Source organism: Pyxicephalus adspersus, chromosome 3, assembly GCF_032062135.1.
Source record: "Pyxicephalus adspersus chromosome 3, UCB_Pads_2.0, whole genome shotgun sequence".
NCBI classification, from domain to species: domain Eukaryota; kingdom Metazoa; phylum Chordata; class Amphibia; order Anura; family Pyxicephalidae; genus Pyxicephalus; species Pyxicephalus adspersus.
This window is the reverse complement of record NC_092860.1, coordinates 7,511,071-7,534,887: the sequence shown is the minus strand read 5'-3', so window position 1 is coordinate 7,534,887 and position 23,817 is coordinate 7,511,071. Positions and strand designations below refer to the sequence as shown.

Sequence of the window (23,817 nt, the reverse complement as noted above, 5' to 3'; positions counted from 1 at the left end):
AATGATTATCGGACGAACGGTCGTTAGTCGTTAATTTCCAATGATATTTATTGCACGTGTGTACATAGCCTTAGGATTTGGAGAAGATAGCATAAGATCTACTTTTTATCATTACAAAGTTATCTTTGAGCTGCAGTCCAGTGAATTTTCTAAGCTGAGATGATGTCTCCTAGATTGTAAGCTCTTCGGGGCAGGGTCATCTCCTCCTGTGTCACTTTCTGTATTTATCTGCCATTTGTAACCCCTATTTAATGTACAGCGCTGCGTAATATGTTGGCGCTATATAAGTAATATTAATGATAATGATGTCCTCAGTCTGCTGCAGAGAGGAACAATCATTTCCACAATCTCCTCTCCACCAGTGATCAAACTGCAACATTATAACATTGTAGCAAATCAGATAGTGAGAAGGTGCAGCAAGGGCCAATCTTTTTCCATTGGCTGACGAGATAAAGGCAATATAGTTACACAGCCACACCACCTATCAGACATTACAGTTTGCAATGAGTTAATTTTACATTTTTATCCTTTCCACACAGCCTGGTGCTTATCTCCTGTTGCAGCTTCCAGTATTTGATCCCATGCCTGTTTTCAGAGCCCATAGTAAAGAGCTATGTCAATATTTGTCTCCATCCTTATAAATGGGAGAAGTGACTAGGAGCGGTGAAGGTGAGTTGGAACAGGTGTCAGCTGCGGAGAGGCGTGCATGCCTCATGCATGGAGGACCCCTGCAAAGGGGCAACACTTTAATTGCATGCAAGTATTTGTTAGGTAGATAGCTACCGGTAGTTACTTGTATCAGAAACATTGTTTTTGCAGCTTTTGATACAGAAAAAAAATAATGCATGCAGTTTTTTGGGGCAAATAAAATCATTAGCTTTTGGGTTCCAACCCTCAGCCTGGCCATTTCCTGCTTAGTGTTTTTCAAACTTTTTACATGGAGGAACCCTTTAAATAACTTTCAGGTCTTCATGGAACCCCTTCTAAAATTATTATATCCACAGCCCACCATATATTGTATTGTGTGGCGGTCAGTAGGAAGAATTCCTTTTACATTGCTGGCCATTGGGAAGAATGTCACCCTTACAGATAGCCAAAAAGATCATTGGTGTCACTTACACTGACCTGGGAGATGCAAACTGCTCATTGTGCAAGGAACTGCTAATAACCCCTGGAGGAACTGGAGGCTCCACGTCATTGCAAACTATGGGATTCCTTACAATGCTTTACAATTAGTGACCCCCCTCACATTCCAAATCCCCCGACATTTATAACCGTTATAACACTGTTATTTGTCCCTCCCCTTCAGGCACATTCCCTTGGCGTCACCTCTGATTCTGCCCAATCTTCAAGCCCCCATATTCAGAACATTTCCAGGTCCGGTCACTTTCCCCAGCGCAACATCTCCAATATCTGCCCCTACCTGTCCCCAGAGACCACCAAACTCCTTGTACACGCTCTTATCATGTCTTGCCTGGACTACAGTAACCTCCTCCTCTCTGGTATTCCACTAACCCGACTCCCTCCTCTACAATCTATTATGAATGCTGCAGCCAGACTCATCCATCCTTCCCTTCGCTTCTCTTCTGCTGATTCTCTTTGTAGGTCTCTCCATTGGCTTCCATTTCACCTGAGAATCAAATTCATCTCCTGTGCTTTGCCTTCAAATCCTTCCACAGTCCTTGTCCCATTTACTTTTCTGACCTGATAGCAAAATCCCCCCTTAGCCGCTCTCTCTGCTCCTCCAATGACCTACTAATGACTTCCTCACTCATAACCTCATCACACGCACGGCTCCAAGACTTCTCTAGAGGTGCCCCGACTCTCTGGAATGGTCTTCCCCGTCCTTTTCAGCTTGCTCCTACTTTCTGCTCATTTAGAGAAACCCTTAAAATCTATCTTTTCACACTTGCCTGCTTGTCTTCTTCTGTCTCCTAAAACCCTCACTACTTACTCACCAATCCAACCCCCCCCTATTGTGTGTTACTTCCCTCACCTCCTGGATTCCATGTCATTGTTTGTATCTGTCTGTCATTTGCAACCTCTATTTAATGTACAGTGCTGCATAATATGTTGGTGCTATAAACACACAGTTTATCAATAATAATAATATTAATAATAGGATAGTTCATATGGTTGGTTATCAGGTGGATGCAGAGTTCTTGCACCACCTGGCAGTCCTTTATCTATCACTACTCCATGCTTTCCTGGCCATCATTTCCACTTCTGCTCTTTTCCATTTGGAAGTTGAGTATCATGCTACATGTAACATCTGCATGGGATCAGTTCATGGGTGTAAAGTACCAATAACCATACCTTACCATCTGTCTGAACAAGCCCTAAATGGTAGGATCACCCAGTAAAGAAAAAAAAAATGGAAGCACCTGAAAACTACACAACAAATGTTGTGTCCACATCTAAAAACTCTTTATCTGTAATATATAACCTTCCATTTAATCACACTTTCTGGTCATTTTTTTCAATCTATTGCAATGAAATATTCCAAGCAGATTGCTGTAGTTTAGATGAACAATTACGGCTCCTTAGATAACCTGTGCCAGCTGCTGTGGAGTTGATGCGTTACCAGGCACCGTGACACATACAAGCACATTGTAGTATGATGCCACCTCCCCCTCCAAGAGGGCTTACATGATGAATTCTGCAACAGAGATATTCTTGTTATTCTGTCCTGATTACCAGCTTGAGTTGTCCTCAATGACATTCACTTATAGTAAACTTGTGCCAAATGCAAAAAAAGAAAAAGAAAAGATTAACACCATATTGTGCCATATTGGACCTCAAAGTTCTCTTCTTGGCTCTTTTTTGGTTACATAGGTACAAAAGAATACCTGCCGGAAATCCAGAGCTGTCATCCTGCATTAATCAGCCTTAATAGAAGCAAATATTTTGTTTTTAGTTACAATGTTTCTGTTATTTATTTAGTGTTATGTATTACTTTGTTATTCTTATATATATATATATATATATATATATATACACACAAAAGAATAACAAAGTAATACATAACACAAAATCATAACACACATAACACACATCAGATGATTCTTGTCTGAATTTCGCTTCAGGGCTAGTATCGGACGAGAATCTGACGTGTGTACAACGTTCGCCCAGCGTTGTTTATGGATCCATCGTTGAACGACTGCAATACAAGCTAAGGTGAGAGAGCACAGCGGGGTGCGGCTCGTTCGTTCTGCCCCTTCCCTCTCCATAGAACGGAATGCCGCTGCATGTAAAAATTTTAACGGGTGTACAAAGCCTTAGGCTGCAAACACACCTGTAATAATTGTCGTTGGAAAGGATCCTTCATAATCCTTTCCAACGACCTAGGACTGCACGATGCATGAACGAGCTCTGTACATACAGCACTATTCTGCTCTATGGGGAGGGGAAGGAGAGAACGATGCAGCGGCACCCCGCTGCGCACGCTCCCCCTTCACTTACATTATGATCGTTCGTCGTTCAACGTCCGTGGATCCGCCAGGACGGTTGTTCAGACGATGGATGATGGGTGCTGTACACACACCAGATTCTCATCCGATTTCGTCCCTGAGCCAATGATCAGACAAGGACCATTGCAAGTGTGTACCCAGCCTTAGTCTTTGTGTAACCAATGTTCTGGGGGGGATGAAGCTTGCACCACCTGGCAGTCCTTTATCTATCACTACTCCATGCTTTCCTGGCCATCATTTCCACTTCTGCTCTTTTCCATTTGGAAGTTGAGTATCATGCTACATGTAACATCTGCATGGGATCAGTTCATGGGTGTAAAGTACCAATAACCATACCTTACCATCTGTCTGAACAAGCCCTAAATGGTAGGATCACCCAGTAAAGAAAAAAAAAATGGAAGCACCTGAAAACTACACAACAAATGTTGTGTCCACATCTAAAAACTCTTTATCTGTAATATATAACCTTCCATTTAATCACACTTTCTGGTCATTTTTTTCAATCTATTGCAATGAAATATTCCAAGCAGATTGCTGTAGTTTAGATGAACAATTACGGCTCCTTAGATAACCTGTGCCAGCTGCTGTGGAGTTGATGCGTTACCAGGCACCGTGACACATACAAGCACATTGTAGTATGATGCCACCTCCCCCTCCAAGAGGGCTTACATGATGAATTCTGCAACAGAGATATTCTTGTTATTCTGTCCTGATTACCAGCTTGAGTTGTCCTCAATGACATTCACTTATAGTAAACTTGTGCCAAATGCAAAAAAAGAAAAAGAAAAGGTTAACACCATATTGTGCCATATTGGACCTCAAAGTTCTCTTCTTGGCTCTTTTTTGGTTACATAGGTACAAAAGAATACCTGCCGGAAATCCAGAGCTGTCATCCTGCATTAATCAGCCTTAATAGAAGCAAATATTTTGTTTTTAGTTACAATGTTTCTGTTATTTATTTAGTGTTATGTATTACTTTGTTATTCTTATATATATATATATATATATATATATATACACACAAAAGAATAACAAAGTAATACATAACACAAAATCATAACACACATAACACACATCAGATGATTCTTGTCTGAATTTCGCTTCAGGGCTAGTATCGGACGAGAATCTGACGTGTGTACAACGTTCGCCCAGCGTTGTTTATGGATCCATCGTTGAACGACTGCAATACAAGCTAAGGTGAGAGAGCACAGCGGGGTGCGGCTCGTTCGTTCTGCCCCTTCCCTCTCCATAGAACGGAATGCCGCTGCATGTAAAAATTTTAACGGGTGTACAAAGCCTTAGGCTGCAAACACACCTGTAATAATTGTCGTTGGAAAGGATCCTTCATAATCCTTTCCAACGACCTAGGACTGCACGATGCATGAACGAGCTCTGTACATACAGCACTATTCTGCTCTATGGGGAGGGGAAGGAGAGAACGATGCAGCGGCACCCCGCTGCGCACGCTCCCCCTTCACTTACATTATGATCGTTCGTCGTTCAACGCCCGTGGATCCGCCAGGACGGTTGTTCAGACGATGGATGATGGGTGCTGTACACACACCAGATTCTCATCCGATTTCGTCCCTGAGCCAATGATCAGACAAGGACCATTGCAAGTGTGTACCCAGCCTTAGTCTTTGTGTAACCAATGTTCTGGGGGGGATGAAGGGTACTTCTAAGCCAGAGCTTGACTTTTGCAATGATGGAACTTTTAGACATGGGGGAAGTGGGCCCAGGAAGTTTTCCTATTATGGGGCTAAGAAATTTCTGATGGCTCCCCCGGCGGGGAGGAAATAGTTTGACTTCTGTCTACCTATATAATAAGATTTTAGTGGGTGATTGATCGTCCTTTTGTTAACTTCTTCCTTCCCTTTTGCTCTTTCTAGCTGCTTTTTCTTTCCTTTTTTATACTATTGAGATATATATATATATATATATATATATATATATACACAGTATATATATATGCAATTCTTAATTTTTGCTTTAAAATGGAAAAATAAAACTAGAGCTATTTTTACTAACTTTCCCATACATTGTACTAGTAAGTAAAGTATGTAACCTTAGGATGGTTATATATGGGACAGTAAAATTAGGACTTTTTCAAAAGAAGACTGCAAAGGTATCATCACCTGTAGTTTTCAGACTGAAACAAAAATGTAACTTATCATGTTATGGAAAATGTGTCTCAGCTTTACTATGGTCACATGAGCAATATGTCAAATCCACATTGGTTTAACCTTGCACAGTAAGACACGCTTTAAGACACACCCACTTAAGATAATACACACCTATTAAGGATTAGACACACCCACTTAAGATAATACACACCCATTAAGGATTAGACACACCCACTTAAGAAAAGGCTTTCCCACTTTCAGTAGGATTCAATACAAAGTATACAATCCCCCCTCCCCATTTATGGCAAACATTGGAAACCTGATGCAACAAGACCAGATGCAAAAAAACACAAATTTTGCTCCACTGACACCGGATACAACATCTCTTTTTAATGTTGCTACAAGCAATTTTGTTAAATATATAATTTAAGCACTTTTGAAAATATATAACAAAAAAAAAAAAAATAAATAAATATAACAGATAGAATATATTCTTACTATCACATGGCACATTTCAGATAAAAATGTAACCTTGGCTGACAGAACCTGGAAGCCATTTTGTGTCCTGAGCATATATAAAGTCCCACCTCCGATCAAGTGAAAACTCCACCCAGATCTTCTAAGCCCCACCCATGCTGAACCCACCTCAGTGTCTGCAGGTCAGGATCATGTTCTAAAATTTGTATGTTGAGATGCTGTGAGTTTTATAGGAACTTTTCATCTGAAATTTCAGCTTTACCAAAGATTCACCCATAATGCCTAATACATTCACCAACAAATGGTTCACCTAATGCAAATTACTCAGCATTATTTTTCACATTCACCCCTCCTGGTATCTGGATTTGACTTTGCCTTTGTGTTGGCAGCGATGGCCACAAAATATTCCAGAATTACAAAGCAATTTTAGATTTGACCGGTTACATTCAATACTCTAAATGGGCACAATTTTTCTAAAGACTATGGAAGCAGGGAGGACCACACAGACAAGAAGGTGAGGGATCATTCAGAATGTGAATCTCATTGGCAGTAGAACATTGAACCTTGCAGTTATTATTAAAATGAATAAAATACTGTTTAATCAAGAATATTTCATATTTACTACTAGCCACCACTAGGTGGTGTTCTATCTCAGAATTCCATAGAGACCTGTTGCAGAATTGGCTTTTGGAAATCCTCTTATGTGTTTCAATTTAAATATAATAAATGCGCCCTATTTATGTACAAAATAAAGAATTGCAGGTTATATATAAACCTTAAAAAAACATTTTGATTTGCCTATTTTTTTAAATCAATTTTTAAACCCAAAGATATTGATTTAGAAAAAGTAAAAATAGTCCTAAAGCCTCATATTTCCCATCCTATGGCACACATGTGTATTTGGTGTACCTGCAGCATTGTCTCGGAAGCTGCAGGAAGTCAGCTCCTGGTGAGCTGGAGCAAAGCTGCGTGTGGGAGGTGGCACATAGGGCATCAGCATTGGAGTGTCAGGTTGGGAACCAAGGGTGGCTACGGCAGGATTCCATAGGAGAGATTGGTAAAAGCTGGGGTAAGCAGCACATTTTTTAAATTAAAGTTTTAGGATTTATTTACACTTTAATGTTTCATAATTACCAACCAGCAGTCAGTCTGAAAATCAGCTGATTGCCTAAATACAAAATGCAGCTGACATCACCAATCCAGGCCAAGAAAAGCTCACAAGTGACTCCTCATAGGCGGGACTTTCTGGTCAGTATTAGTCATGCCTTTATTCTGCTGTGCCGCTCTGATAAAAAGCACAGCATAAAAAGTAAACATTGTAATGTTTTACATTTATTTATTTTTTTTACAGAATACTCAAATATATAATTTTTTACATGATATTTAAAAAAATGTTTTATTATTGATCCAATAGTAGTTTTGACCAGTTTTATTATTTTTTTATTTTTAAAAATAATTTTCTATATTCATTTTTACCCTTATTTTAGAAAATGTAATATCAGTGCATTCATAACACTGGGTTTGCAAAGTATGTTAGCGTTTTTCTAATTCCTATTTTTACCCCTTGTAGGAGTGCAGTCTCCCTCCTTACACAATTACACAATGGGTGATTAATACATTCATTAATTACACATTGTTATAGCACAACAGATTCTTCTGGGTATTCAGAGAGCTCCTACTCTTGCATGCCCCCTGCTGTCTGCAAGTAGTAAAGATGAAATATTCATAATTATTTGTTATATAAGCAATCAGTGTAGGTAAGGTAGGTAGGTGGGTAAGATATAGAACCCATGTCAGACTTAAAGTGAAGGAAATTATGAAAATGTCTTACAAATAGGGTCATTGCAAAAAAAAAAAAAAAACTCAAAACGCTAATCCCATTCTCTCCATACTTAAGAAACTGTTTTGGTTGGAGATTCTCCTTAAGGCTCCTTTCATGTGCAGTAAGCTACTCCTAGGCACATTGCAAAATGCTGCTATGTGCTCAGAAGCAGCAAACTGCACCCCAGAAACAATACCACAATTATGTAAATGTGTGCCCAAAATAGTTCCCAACTGCCCATTAGGTTGAATGGGAGAGTGCAAAACAACGTTGAGGTCAATTGCAAATCTGAAATGGGCTTAAGTGCCCTCCATACCCCCTCCACATCCCAATTGCCTTTGGCATATCACCAGTTCCTAGACACAATTTTAATAAACATGGCTACAGCAGACAAAATGGCCCCAGACCTGCGTACAGACAAAGGCACACAATAAGTGACTTATTTCCGATGTGCAAGATAGAGCTTTATCCTTGGAACATGGAAACAGTGTTTTGTGGTCTACATTACAGATAGAAAAAAAATATTTTCGATTATATCCACAAACCACACGATGTAGTGAAATATAGGCAAATGTGCACTGGGCAGTTGTTTTATAACATTGGATCCAAACATCTCTCAAAATCATCCCCCAGCAGCAGTAAAGAAGCTCAAAGCATTGTAGGTGGGTCCACTCTTGAGTTTCCTATATTGGACGGCCATCCACACAACAGTAAAAGACTTTTGGATTTGTTACCATTACACTTTTTTGTTTCATTGAGTGTCCAGAAAGAGAAGACTATTGAAAAAAATATAATATAGTTTTGAATTAATTTTTGTACATTTGAGGGTTTTTTTTTTACAGACAGTTGCATTTTTGTAGGTAAAGAGCATATACGTGTATATTGGTTTGCTTGACTTATTGGATAGGCAATACTTCTTTGAAGGTTTTTAGGTTTTGACCAAGTGATATGTAGAATCCTCTGTCCATCTTTTGTAAAGCTTTCTTCATTTATATATTTATTTCTCTGTATGGGTTAGAATCTTTTCACATTTGGTATTGCTGGCTGATCTTGGGATATGGTTGGGTTGCCCATGCCAATTACAGCTGGTATTAGGAGTACGATTCAATACCAAAAGGTTCTTCCTATAAGGTACAAGCTGGGCCAACTCACGTGACCTTAAAGTGCAATGTGAATTTGCAAAAAAGTGCACTTTAGCATCTTTTAAGAGAAAGGTTTTTTAAATAGTTTAAATTCAGACCCTCAGTGCATTCTTGTCCTCAGTAATTACATATTGCTAAGAAGTTAGGGTTGCCAATTTGTAATCTGGAGTGTTTGTATGGATATGGATGGTGAATGGAATAGAAAGTTTTGGAAGAGTGGTGAAGACAGCAAGCACATAAAAGGCAATAAAAAAAGAAAAAATCTGAACTTCTTTGTCAAACATTTACAAATTTTCCCCAAGGATTGACATAGCACGATGTAGAATGTAACGGCAGTTGAAGATGCCACATAATAAAGTGCCTTCATAGGCCAAAACTGCACATTACAATTTTAGCTTCTTGACATTAATATAGTTTCATATCAGCATAAGACATTGTCTTAGTGAGGAAACACTGCTTGAATAAAGAATTCTTCCTAATAATGACTTTCTTTTTGAATTGGAGATAGTAGTAGAAGTTCATTAATTAGAATACTAGTCTGCTTGAACCCAGAAACCATTTCAGATGGTTCAAGAGGAACCAAGAGAGCTTGGAATGTCTCCATTCTTTTACGGCAGGATAAGTTAAAGAAGTAGTCTGGCAGTGACTTGTTACAGAGGCCTTGGGTTGCAGATGTCCCAATTGACTGGAAACATTCAGAGCACAGAAATCATTAAAGTCTTAGGAATGGTTTATGATGATAACAGGAGCTGAAAGACCACTTGAGGTCCATACAGAAGCAACTTTCAGAAGACCTTTAGCAAAGTGTGTTGGTTCACCTTCCCCATTTCTCCTTGCTACTAATGACATAACCAGTTTAGAAGGACGAAGGTGGAAATATTTGTGCGGCTATATTTCCTGCTGTGCTGACTTAAATGCTAGTCTGAAGATCTCCATTAAGCAACGTACGTTGTGTCTCTGTGGTTTCGTTCAGCCTAGACTTGTCTTGTTTGCTGTCACTTCTGTCAGCCTCATCCATGCCGCTGACCTTCGACAAACATAGAACATTCTGAAAGCTCTTTTTAAAGTTGTCAGAAAGAAAGGCATACAAGATGGGGTTGGCACAGCTGTTGGCATAACTCAGAACCACCACAAAGTCCCACATGGCCTTGAGGCCTGGAGTTGGCACAATCAAGAGAGACACGGAGGAGACGTTAAAGATATAGAACGGGAGCCAGCAAAAGATGAAAACTGCAACCACAATGGACACCATCCTGGTGACTTTTTTCTCTGACCGTTTTCTCTTGGAAGAACCCACTCTTATTCCTGATGACTTCACTTTTATTATAATAAAGAGATAGCAGAGGCAGATAATACTTAGTGGAACCAGGAATCCTAGAATAAAGGCATAAATTATAAAACCAGTGTACCATGTCCCGGAGTTTCCAGGCCAGATTATGGTGCAGCTACCTCTCCCGTGATATAACTGAACACCAGCGTAATTCATAATTGGCATGATCACCAAGAGTGAAATGGTCCACACTGCAGCATTGACCATTTTGGCAGTCCTTGGTCTTCTCCATTTGGCAGACTTGATGGGATGAACCACTGCCAGGTATCGGTCAATACTCATGACGGTAAGGCAAAAGATGCTGGTGAACTGGTTGATACCGTCCACCGTCATGACAATCCGGCAGATGACTTTGCCAAATGGCCAATGGACCAAGGCCACCTGCATGGCTAAAAATGGCAAGCCAAGCATGAAAAGTTCATCAGCAATAGCCAAATTAAGAATATAGATATTGGTGATTGTCTTCATCTTGGCGTAACGAAGTATGACATAGATGACCAACGTATTTCCACAGAGCCCCACAATACACACCACAAAATAAATGAAGGTAAGGATGGCATTGCTAGTCATGTCATAGTATTGTGAGGTCATGTTCGTGGACATATTCGTTGTTGTCTCCATGATGTCACCCTGTGACACTGGAGAAAAGTACAGCTCCGTGATGTTCGGTAAGTCTGAGTAATCCCTATCCATCTTGTTGTTGTAAAGTGATGACCAATAAACAATATTTTAAACAATATTCATTGTCTTCACAACTATCTTCACAACTTGGTTGGGTACTCCACTAAAAAAAAAACACAAAGAAAGATTGTTAGAAAGCAATTTCAATCATTGTATATTATTTTGGGTTGCAAATATTCTTCTCTGTATTACATCTACTGTGTTCCTAACCTGGAATTTGAAGCTGATGTGAAAACATTTTTTTTTTGTTTTGGATGTATTGGAAGATTAGTGTGAATGCTTTTTGTGTACCTGTTGGGAAGACTGAGCAACTTTCCCTTCATTTTTTTTTGCTTACCATGATCACCAAGATAGAACATGAAAGGTGAGGAACAAATCATCCATTAGGGGCAACTTTTCTCTTTACCTTTTTTGTGTGCAGAGTATTCTTGTTGCATCATTAGGACAGGAAGTGTCTCTTTCCTTCTCCAAAAAAAGTTTTGGCTATACAAAGACTTAATATAATTTCACACAAAAAATTAGAATTCTTGAGTTGGTAAAGATTGGAGCTCCAAGGAGTAAGCAAGAGGTAGGCTCCGAGGAGCTCCAAATTAAATTCCAGATATAAAGCAATTGGAGTATGAAATGGTTTGAACTCCTAAAATCATTTTTCCACTGTCTGGTTATATTTTCCCATTTCTGACTATGTCCAGGTTACTTACATACCCATGGGTCCCCTGTATAGGGTACCAGGAATCCAACTTAAATGTAGAATAGAAGGGAGCTCCAGAGGCAGTTGGAACTAAATAATTCTGAGTGGGATTTTAATGATAAATTTGAGTCAAAGTCAGAATCACTATTTTTTCAAAAGGTTTTAATGGCCTAGTATTGAACAATTAGCAATTGGAATGAAGAGCTGAACAATGACAGGAGTTTAGATTGGTGGAGCTCCTGTCATTGTGTTCGGGTAATCCAGCAAGGCCAAGCTGGGAACACCTATCCCTGGCGTCCCCATCTACTAGAACTGACTCCAAATGTAAAAGAGCTCAGAAGACAAGAAATCGGGGTTGGAATTGACTCCGATTGGATTTTACCAAACACCTCCAGTGAGCTTTAACAACAAGGTAATTAGTATAGTTCAAGGTATTTTATAATTATTCACAATAAGATTTTCCAGTTGGGACACACTTCTTGGCATTCTTTATGGTAATACCACTGATGTATTGCTGCTGAGTCCATGAAAGTTTCTTTTATGAACTATGCTACGCATATATTATTTGGCACGTCAAAGCATTAGGGCAACACAGCCCATGCATGTGCATTGAGAGACTCCACAACACATTGTAACACAATACCAAGCTGTATGTTCTATCCTGGTGTGTTGACAGAATGCATGCTAACATATGTATGCTTTATTGTAATGCACCAGGATGAACAGGTCTGAATGGGTCCTAAGCCCTTAGGACAGGGCCATTTGGTACCCAAAATGCATTGCATGTTTTATGTCATATCAACATAGATTATCAAAAGTTGTAGTTGGTGTTTTGTTTTACATTCCAGCTATAATTCTACAGTTGTCACTGGAACAAGTATCCTAATGAAATTTCCACTTACTTAAGTTTGGATTTTTTATCACTTTCTTTCTCTGCAAAAAAACTGAATCTTCCCAGTGGAAGAATGGAAAAAGTAAAAATCTAAAAATGTTCCAATGCAACAGATAAGACAAACTTAATTTTAAGAAGTTGTTAAACCCCCCCCCCCTAAAAGAAGCTTTTATGGTTTATTTTACATTATCCATGGAAATTTCCACTGATGAAGATATTTATGATAACATTTTGTTGTCAAGGAAAAATATTTTTAGATGGCTTCTGAGCTAGTAATCTTGTTGAAGAGCAGAGAAGTCAATATAATTAGAAAAGTAAAGAAGAATATAATAGATATAAAAAAACCTTTATTGCAGTTGTGTCTTTTAAATCTGCCCTCCAGCCTCCCCCTCATTAAATCTGCCCTCCAGCCTCCCCTTCATTAAATCTGCCCTCCTGACTCCCCTTCAATAAATCTGCCCTCCAGCCTCGCCTTTATTGAATCTGCCCTCCAGCCTCCCCTTCATTGAATCTGCCCTCCAGCCTCCCCTTCATTGAATCTGCCCTCCAGCCTCCCCTTCATTAAATCCGCCCTCAAGCCTCCTCTTCATTAAATCTGCCCTCCAGCCTCCCCTTCAATAAATCTGCCCTTCAGCCTCCCCTTCATTTTTTCTGCCCCCCAGCCTCCCCCTCATTAAATCTGCCCTCCAGCCTCCTCTTCATTGAATCTGCCCTTCCTTCCAGTCTTGCACAGTTGTACTGTCTCTCCTGGACTGAATTTGCTTTCTCTAATTTCACTGCACACTGTGAGTTTCTTAAAATGTACATTGGAAGCTGCAACAAGTCAGATAGAGCTCCTCCTTTCCCACCTCCTCCTGCCTCCTTTCCTGGCTGGATGACGTCCGGCATCATCATCCCCTCTCTCCATAGCCTGACTGTCCATGACCCCGCCCCTCTTATTCAGTATTTTTAATCATGGAAAGTCAGCATCACATGTGGGTGTTACCTATGCAAATGCAGCTGGTCTAGGATACCCATATCAACCAATCAAAGCATTTTTATATTTGCATAACTCCTCCCAAGAAGAGCCTTGCATTTGCACTAAATCTATTTTTAACTACTGCCAGTGCAGCTATCTGACTCTCCTCTTTATATTATCTTCCTATAATTCCCCATACAGCAGGCATTTGACTGAGACTACATTAACAAAGCACAATGCGGTCTTTTTATTGCCCTCCAATGATCCCTTACACAGCAGACTAAGCGTGGGAGGTTCTTTGCTGTCGGCCAATCATAAACAGGTATTACTATTATTATTATTATTATTATTATTAATAATAACATTAATATTAAACAGGATTTATATAGCGCCAACATATTACACAGCGCTGTACATTAAATAGGGATTGCAAATGACAGACAGATACAGACAGTGATACAGGAAGAGGAGAGGACCCTGCCCTGAAGAGCTTACCAATACCCCGGCCTTTTTTAGCCCCCATAGCCGTCCAGCCGGCCCCATTGCAGGAGCATGAAAGGAGAATTGTCTCGTTAGGACTTGGCGTTGTCACTTTGAAATGTACTAATATCGGTGAGCGAGTAATTTGCAGCACAGCCTGTAATGCACACTGCTAATGCATCTCTCCCCTGCTGATTGCTAGGAATTACACACAGCTCCATATAACTGCCAGAAGAGCCGAGTTATACGAGGACACCCACTAAAGGAGGAAGAGGTAATGAGAATGTGTAGGTTCCTAACATAAAGTAGGATTATTTATGGCGGGGTGTAAAATGTTTGGCGCAGCACTTTAGGAGATGCATACATTAATGCGCTTTGTGAAAACATGCAGATCAGAAGCAGTAAAAGCAAGGCGTGGTGTTAGCAAGGAATAAATACAATGTATTATTAAATCTCATGGAAGGAAAGGAGGGTGCATTGTAGCATGAGCCACTGAAGGCTATGACTTTGGTGATCATTCTTTGCGCTAAGTAGGGATGAGTGAGCCGCTTGTAGAATGTTTGTGAAATGCTTATTTCAGTGAATGTGGATTATTAAAGATAATTTTTAGGAATACATAATCCAGTTGGTGCGCTCATTGCTAAAATGAACACGTGGAGCTTGGCATATCCCGGTTGCACTGAATGAACTCCCACACGCCTGCGCAGAAATGACGTCATCCTGGCTTGGCCAATCGCGATTGCCAAAGACTGCAAGGATGAAGTGAAGAAGGAAGGACATGGCAGAGCCTGTGGCTGAGCAGGGACAGGTGATTTGCAAAGGGTTTAATTTTGCTTAAAGGTGTTTAATGCTGCTTTTGTGCCTGTGTGTAATGCGCAGTGCAGCTTGTGATACTATGCGCTGTACAGCCCCATTCATTTAAATTAGCCCTGCAGAAGAATAATTGCCAATGTGCCTTTGCTAATGTGTGTTGAAATGGGGAGCGGGTCTGTTTTTTGCTGCATTGATTGCACAATGGTAAAGAGGTCCTAATGCTACCTATGCATGTGATGACAATTGGTGTAATAATATCTATGCATTGCAGGAATGCATGTGTTAATGCATATGTTCAGGCCCGAGGAGAAGGGGGTAAAACCGGTACATCACTCTAGGGCCTATGAAGCTCAAGGGGGCCCATGAACTCCAACGTGTCCCATAATTTTTCTTATAGTTTGAACATTTATTTTTTTAATTCATTTCATTTTTATTGTATTGCGAGGAACTTTTGTGTACAAGATCACAAAGCATTGAGTGAGTGTGAAGCAAAAGAAGGCCATGACAATGACACAATACGTGAGTGGCACAATATGGTGCATTTAAGATTCCACAAAAGTGACTATAAACGAGTGTTCTCACGTGTTCATTGCTAGCTTCAAACTTTTTGCTCGGATTACTCCTCCTTGCTTTCCCGCCGAATCCCAGGAGGAAGAAGAAAACGGGACACGAGCCACGCTGATTCATCGTGGACTGCAATGATACTTTACAGGACAGCGAAGGAAGACATAATTCCACAGGTAAAGTTCCTTGTAAATTCTGTAATTGCAGCATAAAGGACCCACTGACATCGCGTGACTTTTTGTCTACGTTATCGGGAGATTTAGGACTATAAACGTCTTGACGGTTAGCGGACTTTATTATTACATTCATACCTATACATACTTATCTAAATGTATCAATGTAATCAATGATTGTTAAAAATAAATATTAATATACACACATACAGACATGTGTGTAAAATTTTGTATATGGGCCCACACATCTTCTTTGTACCGGGGCCCGGATTTTCTCTCGGCGGCCCTGCAACTATTACTGCAACTCTTTTTATTTTAAAGTATGTGCGCTGGTGAGTTGTAGTGCCATTCATTGTCAAAGGGAAACCATTGCATTAGCCACAACCACAACTCATGCAACACACTAATTGCCTTGTGCTACTGCAACGCATGTTATGTGCACATTTGTGTTGAGATGCCATTTATTGTCAATGAACAAATGCATTGCAGAGCACAATAACACAGTTTAATGTTTTGTAATTTGCTAAATCAGAATATATTAGTGAATATGGGATATTTTTACCCAGCATAGATATGGTGATAGCCCTTTATATTGGGCACAGCAGTTGTGCAGAGCTAGGAAATCAGTGATTATAATCCCTTATAATGGGCACAAGTGTACAGACCCACAAACGCAGTGCAGGGATAGTAGGAGCACCTCATACTGGGCACAGCAGATGAACAGACACATAAACTTGGAGCAGGGATGTCGGAAGCCCCTCATACTGGGTACAACAGGTGTGCATACTCACAGAGGTCTCCCTAATAGACAAGAAAAACAAAAGAGACTGTCAAAGGGTTTCACACTTCAGCATCCACCAAATGATAAAATATCGCCTGTTGCATGTTTACTGCCAGAGTCAGCTGTGCGGGATTACAATCTCACTACAACATGTTGCAAATTCTTGCTGCACGCTTTGCACTAGAAAGGTGTCAATTCTGTCTGATAAATCCTCTTCTTCATGTTAATCTTTGCTTTGTACCTATCATTTCTTTGTGGATTAAGAAGCAGCCTCATGAATAACGAGGAGCAATCTTTGCAAGTGCAATCTCTCGACAAGGAGTTTAATGAAGCAACATAAATTATCAGTGAACGTCTCTTGGTCCTGGAGGGAAAGCTCCGCTCGAGATGATTTAAGAAAAAAAAAATCAATTCCGAGCACAAACCTTTAGCTTCAAATCTATTTTGAAGATCAGTAAAAAGGGAAATCCTGATATTTAGGTTCGCATTCATGCATCTACTGTGGCATCTGACGAGACAATATATTCTAAGGGCCAGAGATAGATCAACTAGAAAAGGGCCCTGTGGGTGTGCAAGGGGCCCATCAACAACCCCTAATACAATGCCACCGTGCACCTGCCAGTCCTCTTCTTCATGGTAGATGGACTAGGAGGTTGGTATCTGGTGGACATATAGTATATAATGCAAATGGGGCTTCTCTGTACCTTATCAATGCCAATTAACGATATATGGTAAGGGTCGAGGCATCTAAAAGGCCCCATTCTTAATCAATCGGTGCTAAGGCCATTTATTGTGGTAGCTCATCTTGAAACACATTTTACCGTATGCTACCACAACACAAGCTTTAAGCTACTTCTTCTCAACCCAGGTTCCACAGGGACCCAGGGTTCCTCCAGGGTTTCCTCAAACCGTGGCTGATTGATCTCCAATTTGATGATGCCTGCATAGTTCTGGGGCCAACACCACTTGGAAGAGGCAAGTGCATGACTAATGAAAGCTGGCATTCTATCTATACAAGGGGAGCATACCGTCCACTGGCCACCAATGTGGGAGATTATTTTCTCCCCTGAACCCTCTGTAAATTGGTTTAGTATGGGTTCCCTGAGACCAGGAACATTTTAAAGGGTTCTGCGGGGGTAAAAAGGCTGGGAAAGGCTGAGTTAATCTCATATATCACTTAGCTTGCATAGACTAAAATGGGAGGTTGAATTAAAAGTCAAGGTCCCCTCCACATTTCTAGAACACCTACAAATGGTGTAAAATGAGCAGAAAACAAAATTATACTTCACCCCTATATTCCACATCACATCCCCGTCCTTCTGCGAAGATTCCTGTTGAATGAATACCTGATGAGAACTCCATTTATAAAAGCATCATCATTTTAGATGTATGCGGCTCTCAACTGACCGGCAATCTTCTTGATGGAGAAGATTGATGGATGGTCACATCATCCTCACCTTGGTAAGGATGGAACAAGGGGTATTTGGAACAAGTGGTAGAAGGCCCAGACTGTTTAAGTGGACCTTCTGGTTTAATTTTTGGAAATATATTTGGTGTTCGGCCCTTCTTATAGTGAAACCTTCTGGCAGGGGGTTACCTACTGTGGACTTTTATCAATCAATTATTTTCCCAACTCTGAGGCTTCCACAATGATATTTGACCACACAGCCTACAATCTGAACTTAGTGGTGTCCAACGTGGGCCTATTGGACAGCCATTGATATCCATGGGTCTCAGCTTTACAGTTAAAAGACCAAATTGTTGGGGGTTCTGAAGGACACAGATCTGTGGGGTGCAACATTGGTACATCGACCTAGCTCTTTAAAGCAGAACTTGCATTCATTTTTTTCACTTACCTTTAATTGCCTTCGATTAATTTAGTTACCGCACAGAGCCGTCCTAATTTTGTCTTGTTTCAAGGGCTTACAGTTATGTCCCATACCGCCATGTTTTTTCCTGGCTTCCTCATGACATTGCAGGTCTTGCATTGCCCATGCGTGCTGATCCCACTCTCTATGCATGGTTGAGATTGTGCACTAGTTCATTTTTTGGGAACGCTCTTGATGAAGCAGCGCCCAATCTTGGCCATGTGCAGAGTGAGAAGCCCTCAGCCTTTTGGGATATGTGACTTCTGTATCTCAGGAAGTTGTGGGAAATGACCCTAAGCTGATAATAAGTGCTACGTCCCTGCTCCAGAGTATACATAGCAGTATCAAATGGCAGAACAACATAGCCAGGAGGGATTTGAACAACTGCAGGACCTTGGATGCATGTGGGGTCAGGCTGCATACATGTGGGAGTAAATATCCGTTAACAGATGACCTCCCTAGCTCAAAGTGTCCAGCTCAGACTGGACAAGTAAATGGCGCAAATGTAGATTCTGCATGGTTAAGCCTGTACAATTCTAAGAATTTTTTTTATTTCTGCATGAGCACAGTCAAGACTGGTTCTCTTTATGTCAAACTAGCTTCAGTTTTCTTTCTCTGATCCAGATGTAGGCAATGACCAGCCAATATGATCCAATCCAGATCTGTCCAATGGGGTCTGCATATCAAGGCCAACCCCTGCCCATTCCTGCCCAGGCTTTCATCAGTCCGCCAACTGGAATAATTGTGTGCACGCTGCTGTCTGTTTATAGCTCTATCATTTCATTAGAGAAAGAGCAGCCTAACATTCCAAGTAGATCTCATCAGGCATAACAATTTGTCTTCCCTGGAAATCTATTTGTCAGGGTTGTCAATGAGAAGGAGGATGATGCGGAACAAATAAAGGGGACAAAGTTCCGCTTACCATCTATAGATGTAGACAGTGTGGTGCACTTATCTCAGACCCGCTCAGTACAGAACCAGCGTATGCCCAGCCTAAACATCAGATTATCATTACTGATAAGGCAGCCTGGGCCTTGTAGTTCCACAGGGGTCTTTAGAGAGGTTACATGAGTTCAGAAAGCATTACAAAGAGCCAATCACTTTATGTGATGACAGCAAGCATTCTGATAGGAAGAGAGAGCACAATGACAATGACCCATTGGTTGGAGGTGGATCCAGGATGATCTTCAGTTGGATCCGGAACTCTGCTGCTAGGAGTGTGTAGGTAGAATAATGCTGGCCATCAACTGAGGACTACTAGTGACAAAAAAAGGTACTGCAGGTAAAATCTCTAGGTTGAAGCTGATTATTGCTGCAAAAGCTGATTTGGTTATCTTTAAGTTTACCTGGAAAGCAATTTTTAAAACCTCATTGCTTGCAGCCAAATATTTATATTGATATATTTTTTAAGTATGTAGGGATTCCCTCTGTTGAAAGATTTAATCAGCACCCCTGAGGAAGATGGCTGTGGTAAATCAAATAAAGGTAAGGGCTACCTACAGTCACAAGATTATTTTTGTCTCATGTCTAATGCTAGGTATACACTATGCAATATTTTCAATAGAATGACCATTGGATTCTAATAAATATATCCAATAAGGGCCAAGACCTCAATTGATTGATTCTTCTAATTGGTCGAGCATGGGCACCAGCAGCAGGTAATCCAAAGGTGAATAGTTTGGTGGTGTCCTTCTTATTTTTGATCAGATTTCTGCTGAGATTTGTTTGATAGCAAGTGCTGCAAGGCGGTAAAGCAATCAATCATCCCTAACTGATTTCTGATCAGGTGAATATTGATCATTTTCTAGATCAAGCATACAAGCTAGCATAAACCACCTCCATGCTGCAGGAAGACCCCTGGGGAGCAAAGGGGCCATTGCAAGCGTAGAATATCTTTCCTGAGCTATAGAGACGGCTCCCTTTACCAAGGTGCAGCATTGTCAGCTTACGCCTCTTCCTTCTAGGACTTGAACACATGGAGAGGCCAAAGGTTGCTGTTTATAAATGCATCAGGTTATAATGGTGCGCAATAGCCATTGGATTTAGTATGAGCATCAAGAAGCTTCAATTCAAGCTAATTCATTATCGCATAAGTAAAGCACAATCAGAACCATACTAAGCAGGAAGCAACACATGTCTATGTAATGAACACATAGGGCTGCCTATTAAAACAACTTATGCACAAAAAATAAGGTTTATAAAATATTAAAATTCTCTAATTGGCCCATCTACAAAGCATTCATTGCAGCATAATCCCAATGTCATTAACAGAAATCCCACAACCCCCCCCCCATTCCTTATGTGATAACACACTTTACACAGTCCATTGTGGTAACATGTAGTAAGACTTATTTTACCATGCATTACCACATTGCATAGCCTCAGTATGTCTCCCTTACAAATTGCATCAAACTGCATTTTGTTCCAAGTTTTAAAGGCACAGCAATTAATGCAAGGTTTTTATGTGGGGTCCCTATGAGGATTCATTCCTCCACATATGAATGGATTTACAAAAACAGGAGCTGTGTCAAGCAACTCTTCCTCTTTCACAAATCGGGTCATAAATGCCCAGGTCTTAATCATTACCAGAATAGAACGCTTGTATTGCAAACATAGTGCAATGTATCTGGAAAGGAGCAAACTGAGAGTCTTTGCTTTGAGATTGGTTAAGCAGACCAGTGCTCCTGTGCATTGCAAAAAATCAGCATCTGGTGGTCAGTGATTTCTAAATGTGTCACATGGGTGCCAAAAGCATATTGGACACCCATGTACAGCAAAGGACCCTTCATTGGCTGGCATTACATTGGATTGTGTTAACAGATCTTTGTCATGAATTGTGGTTCCCATAGGACAAAATGACAGCTCCTCCTAATATTTTCATAAGTGGACCCTGTATATCTTTGGGTGGTAGTTAAAGTAGATTTAAACATTCCAATGCACTTTGTATTAATTTCTTTTCTGCACCGTTTTAATGTGGCTCAATTCCTTCAAACTTTTTGCTGCCCCATTCTGACTGCATACAATCCAGGGACAGTTGCATGGCATTTCTCATTGGACATTTTGCTAATGGTAACAGCAGACCATGCCGTGTAATGAGCTGAAACTTCAACTCCACTGTGACACCACAAAAGCACAAATACTAGACAGGCACAGAGCGTTGTCACCCTATAAGGCAAAGTGCCTAGAACTAGGAATAACAGGATCACCAGATATGTTTTTTAATGAAGGCAGAAGAATAAAAACTGATGTGAAATGGGGTTAACGTGAGATTTTAAAGTTTGGGTTCACATGGAAGTAAAATAAGTAAAAAAAAAGATGCCCCTGAAGTCTTGTCACCCATCATTGTGCACACCTCATGGGTCTGATTCACTAATGCAATTTAAGCTATTCACCTTTCAAGGGATAATTCACTAGCTTTTTGAATGTGATGAAAACTTGCAAAGAATATCCAATTGCACGCAAGGAAATCTACAAAAACGGATTTCCTTGCCATGATTGGATGGTTAAAGACAGAAGATCTTCATTTATTTACTAAGCTAAGGAGATCATTGACTTTGTTATGTGAACAGCCTAAGCTTTGGTAAACCAACCCCAATGTCTCCAACTTCTTCCAATGTGTAGAAGAATTTTTAACCTCACTGAATTCCATGACCCAAAATTCAACCCAGTTGTCCCTATGATTGGTGTCAATCTGAGTATCAAGTAACGATTCAAGTCACCGACTCGTCCATGGCCCCAAGACGTTTTCTTGCAACGGAATGAAGTTGGGCGTTAATAATGGGGTAGCTTAGGGACGCCCTTGCCAGTCACCATGAGCCCTTGCAAGCATCCGAAAGTGCCTGCAGCCAAGAAGCAATAATCCCCTTTACTCCACAGAAAAGTAGGAAGATTGTTCCATCAAGCATGCGTCAGAGCTGAATGTTGCAATTAACTATGCTGTGGATTTACGATTTTGAAATATGTCATCCGCCTTGTTGAGAAAATTTCACCTTAAGCATTTTTACTAAATCTTTTTTTTTAATGAGGAGCATCTGTTGACAAGTTGCTTTCTGCATCCCAAACATAATGCACTGGTCCCCCTGCTCTCATCCAACACATCCCCCGGCCATAATCTCCGACCTCCTCTACCCTAATTTAAGGTCTTCCAGGCAGCCTTTCACATCTAATGATTCCACAACACTGGCTGCCAGAAAAAAATTGTTACCCGTCATTAATTTGAATGATAAGATGACTTCAAGTTGCAATTTACTTGGAGCAAATAAGCTTTTCAAGGCAAAGTGCCCAGATTTATGCCATCCAGCAAGGATGGCGGTGCTTTTAATATTGAATTTTAAAATTCATATGTTTGCAAAGCCACCGAGACCACAAAAATTGAAATTTATGACCCAACATACACAATGCAGTTTTTGGCTTCCAGCACTTTTATTACCTACCTGCGTACTTACTATTTCCAAGTGACAAAAATAGTTAGGATGCAGAAAATGCTCCAAAATGGATATGTAACCACTTCATAAAATGTGCTGCAAAGCTGGAAATTTCTGTAGTTGGTATAACTGCCTTTAAAGATCTTTGTGGCAACAGATGAAAATTTTATCTAAATGCTGCATGCAGAAAATAAAACGCAGCAACTGCAATTAAATCCCCTATGCATTTTGTGCAATAATGAATGAGGGTGGTACCACTGAGATTTGGGAAATGGAAACAGGTGCACTTACCTGTGCAGAGGAGCTGAAGTTTTAGGAGAAGGTTTCTTTAGCTCTGGAAGTCAAAAAGTCCAACATTGCTAAGTTTTCCACCTGTAAGAAATCCACTCAGGGTGCAATGGAATCTGCAGCAGAGTGTCAGAGCATATTGGGAGAAAGTAGAGATGTGATGGAGAGCAGTCCTTGGCTGTGTTTGAACAGGGACTCCTCCTCAGCTGCACACCTCTGAGCTGTGTGTGCTCAGGCTGGAGCTTCTCTCCCATCTGAGCTTCTATGCTGCAGCCAGAGAGGAGTACAAGCTGAACTCCCCCAGCTCACATATAGGTGGCGCTCTTCCCCAGCTGGAGCCCTGCAAAGATGAAGACAGCATCACTCATTCTGTCTCTGTACTCATTCTTCTTCCTTTATCTCACCATCTGTTTCTTTTTTTATATACAAGATCATTTTTTTGTGCTATTCCTTCATTTTGTATTTTTCTTTTGTATTTCTTTCTTTCTTGCATTTTGCTCCCAATTCTTTATCTTCTCATTTCATTTCTCTCTCTCTCTTAAATTTATCTATCTACTCTCTCTCTTTCTCACTTCCCCCTCTTCTGCTTTCTATCTTTATCCTTTTCACTTTCTATGTCTCTTGATCTCTCCCCCTTCCCTATGTTCTCTCTGTCTCTCTGGGGTTGATGTAATAAAATAATTTAGGCAGTACACTTTGTCAAAGTGAAATATCTCCTTCCAAAAGCTAATTCACCTAGTTCACTTTGCAAAAAAATACCCAATCACGTGCAAGGAAATGAGTTTGATTTACAAAAGACATGACTGTTCCCATAGCAAAGTTAATTATTACTCAGCAAGG

At 40.4% G+C, this 23,817-nt stretch overlaps 1 protein-coding gene across 1 annotated transcript; it reads right to left on the bottom strand.

Moving 5' to 3' along the window:
- Nucleotides 1-5,963: 5,963 nt before the first annotated feature.
- On the bottom strand, nt 5,964-23,592 carry SSTR2 (somatostatin receptor 2). Its single transcript, XM_072403464.1, has 2 exons — nt 22,981-23,592; nt 5,964-11,148 (listed from the first exon to the last, which is right to left on the bottom strand). The coding sequence occupies exon 2, from the start codon at nt 11,055-11,057 to the stop codon at nt 9,945-9,947; it is 1,113 nt and encodes a 370-aa protein (XP_072259565.1). The 5' UTR covers nt 11,058-11,148; nt 22,981-23,592; the 3' UTR covers nt 5,964-9,944.
- Nucleotides 23,593-23,817: the final 225 nt, after the last annotated feature.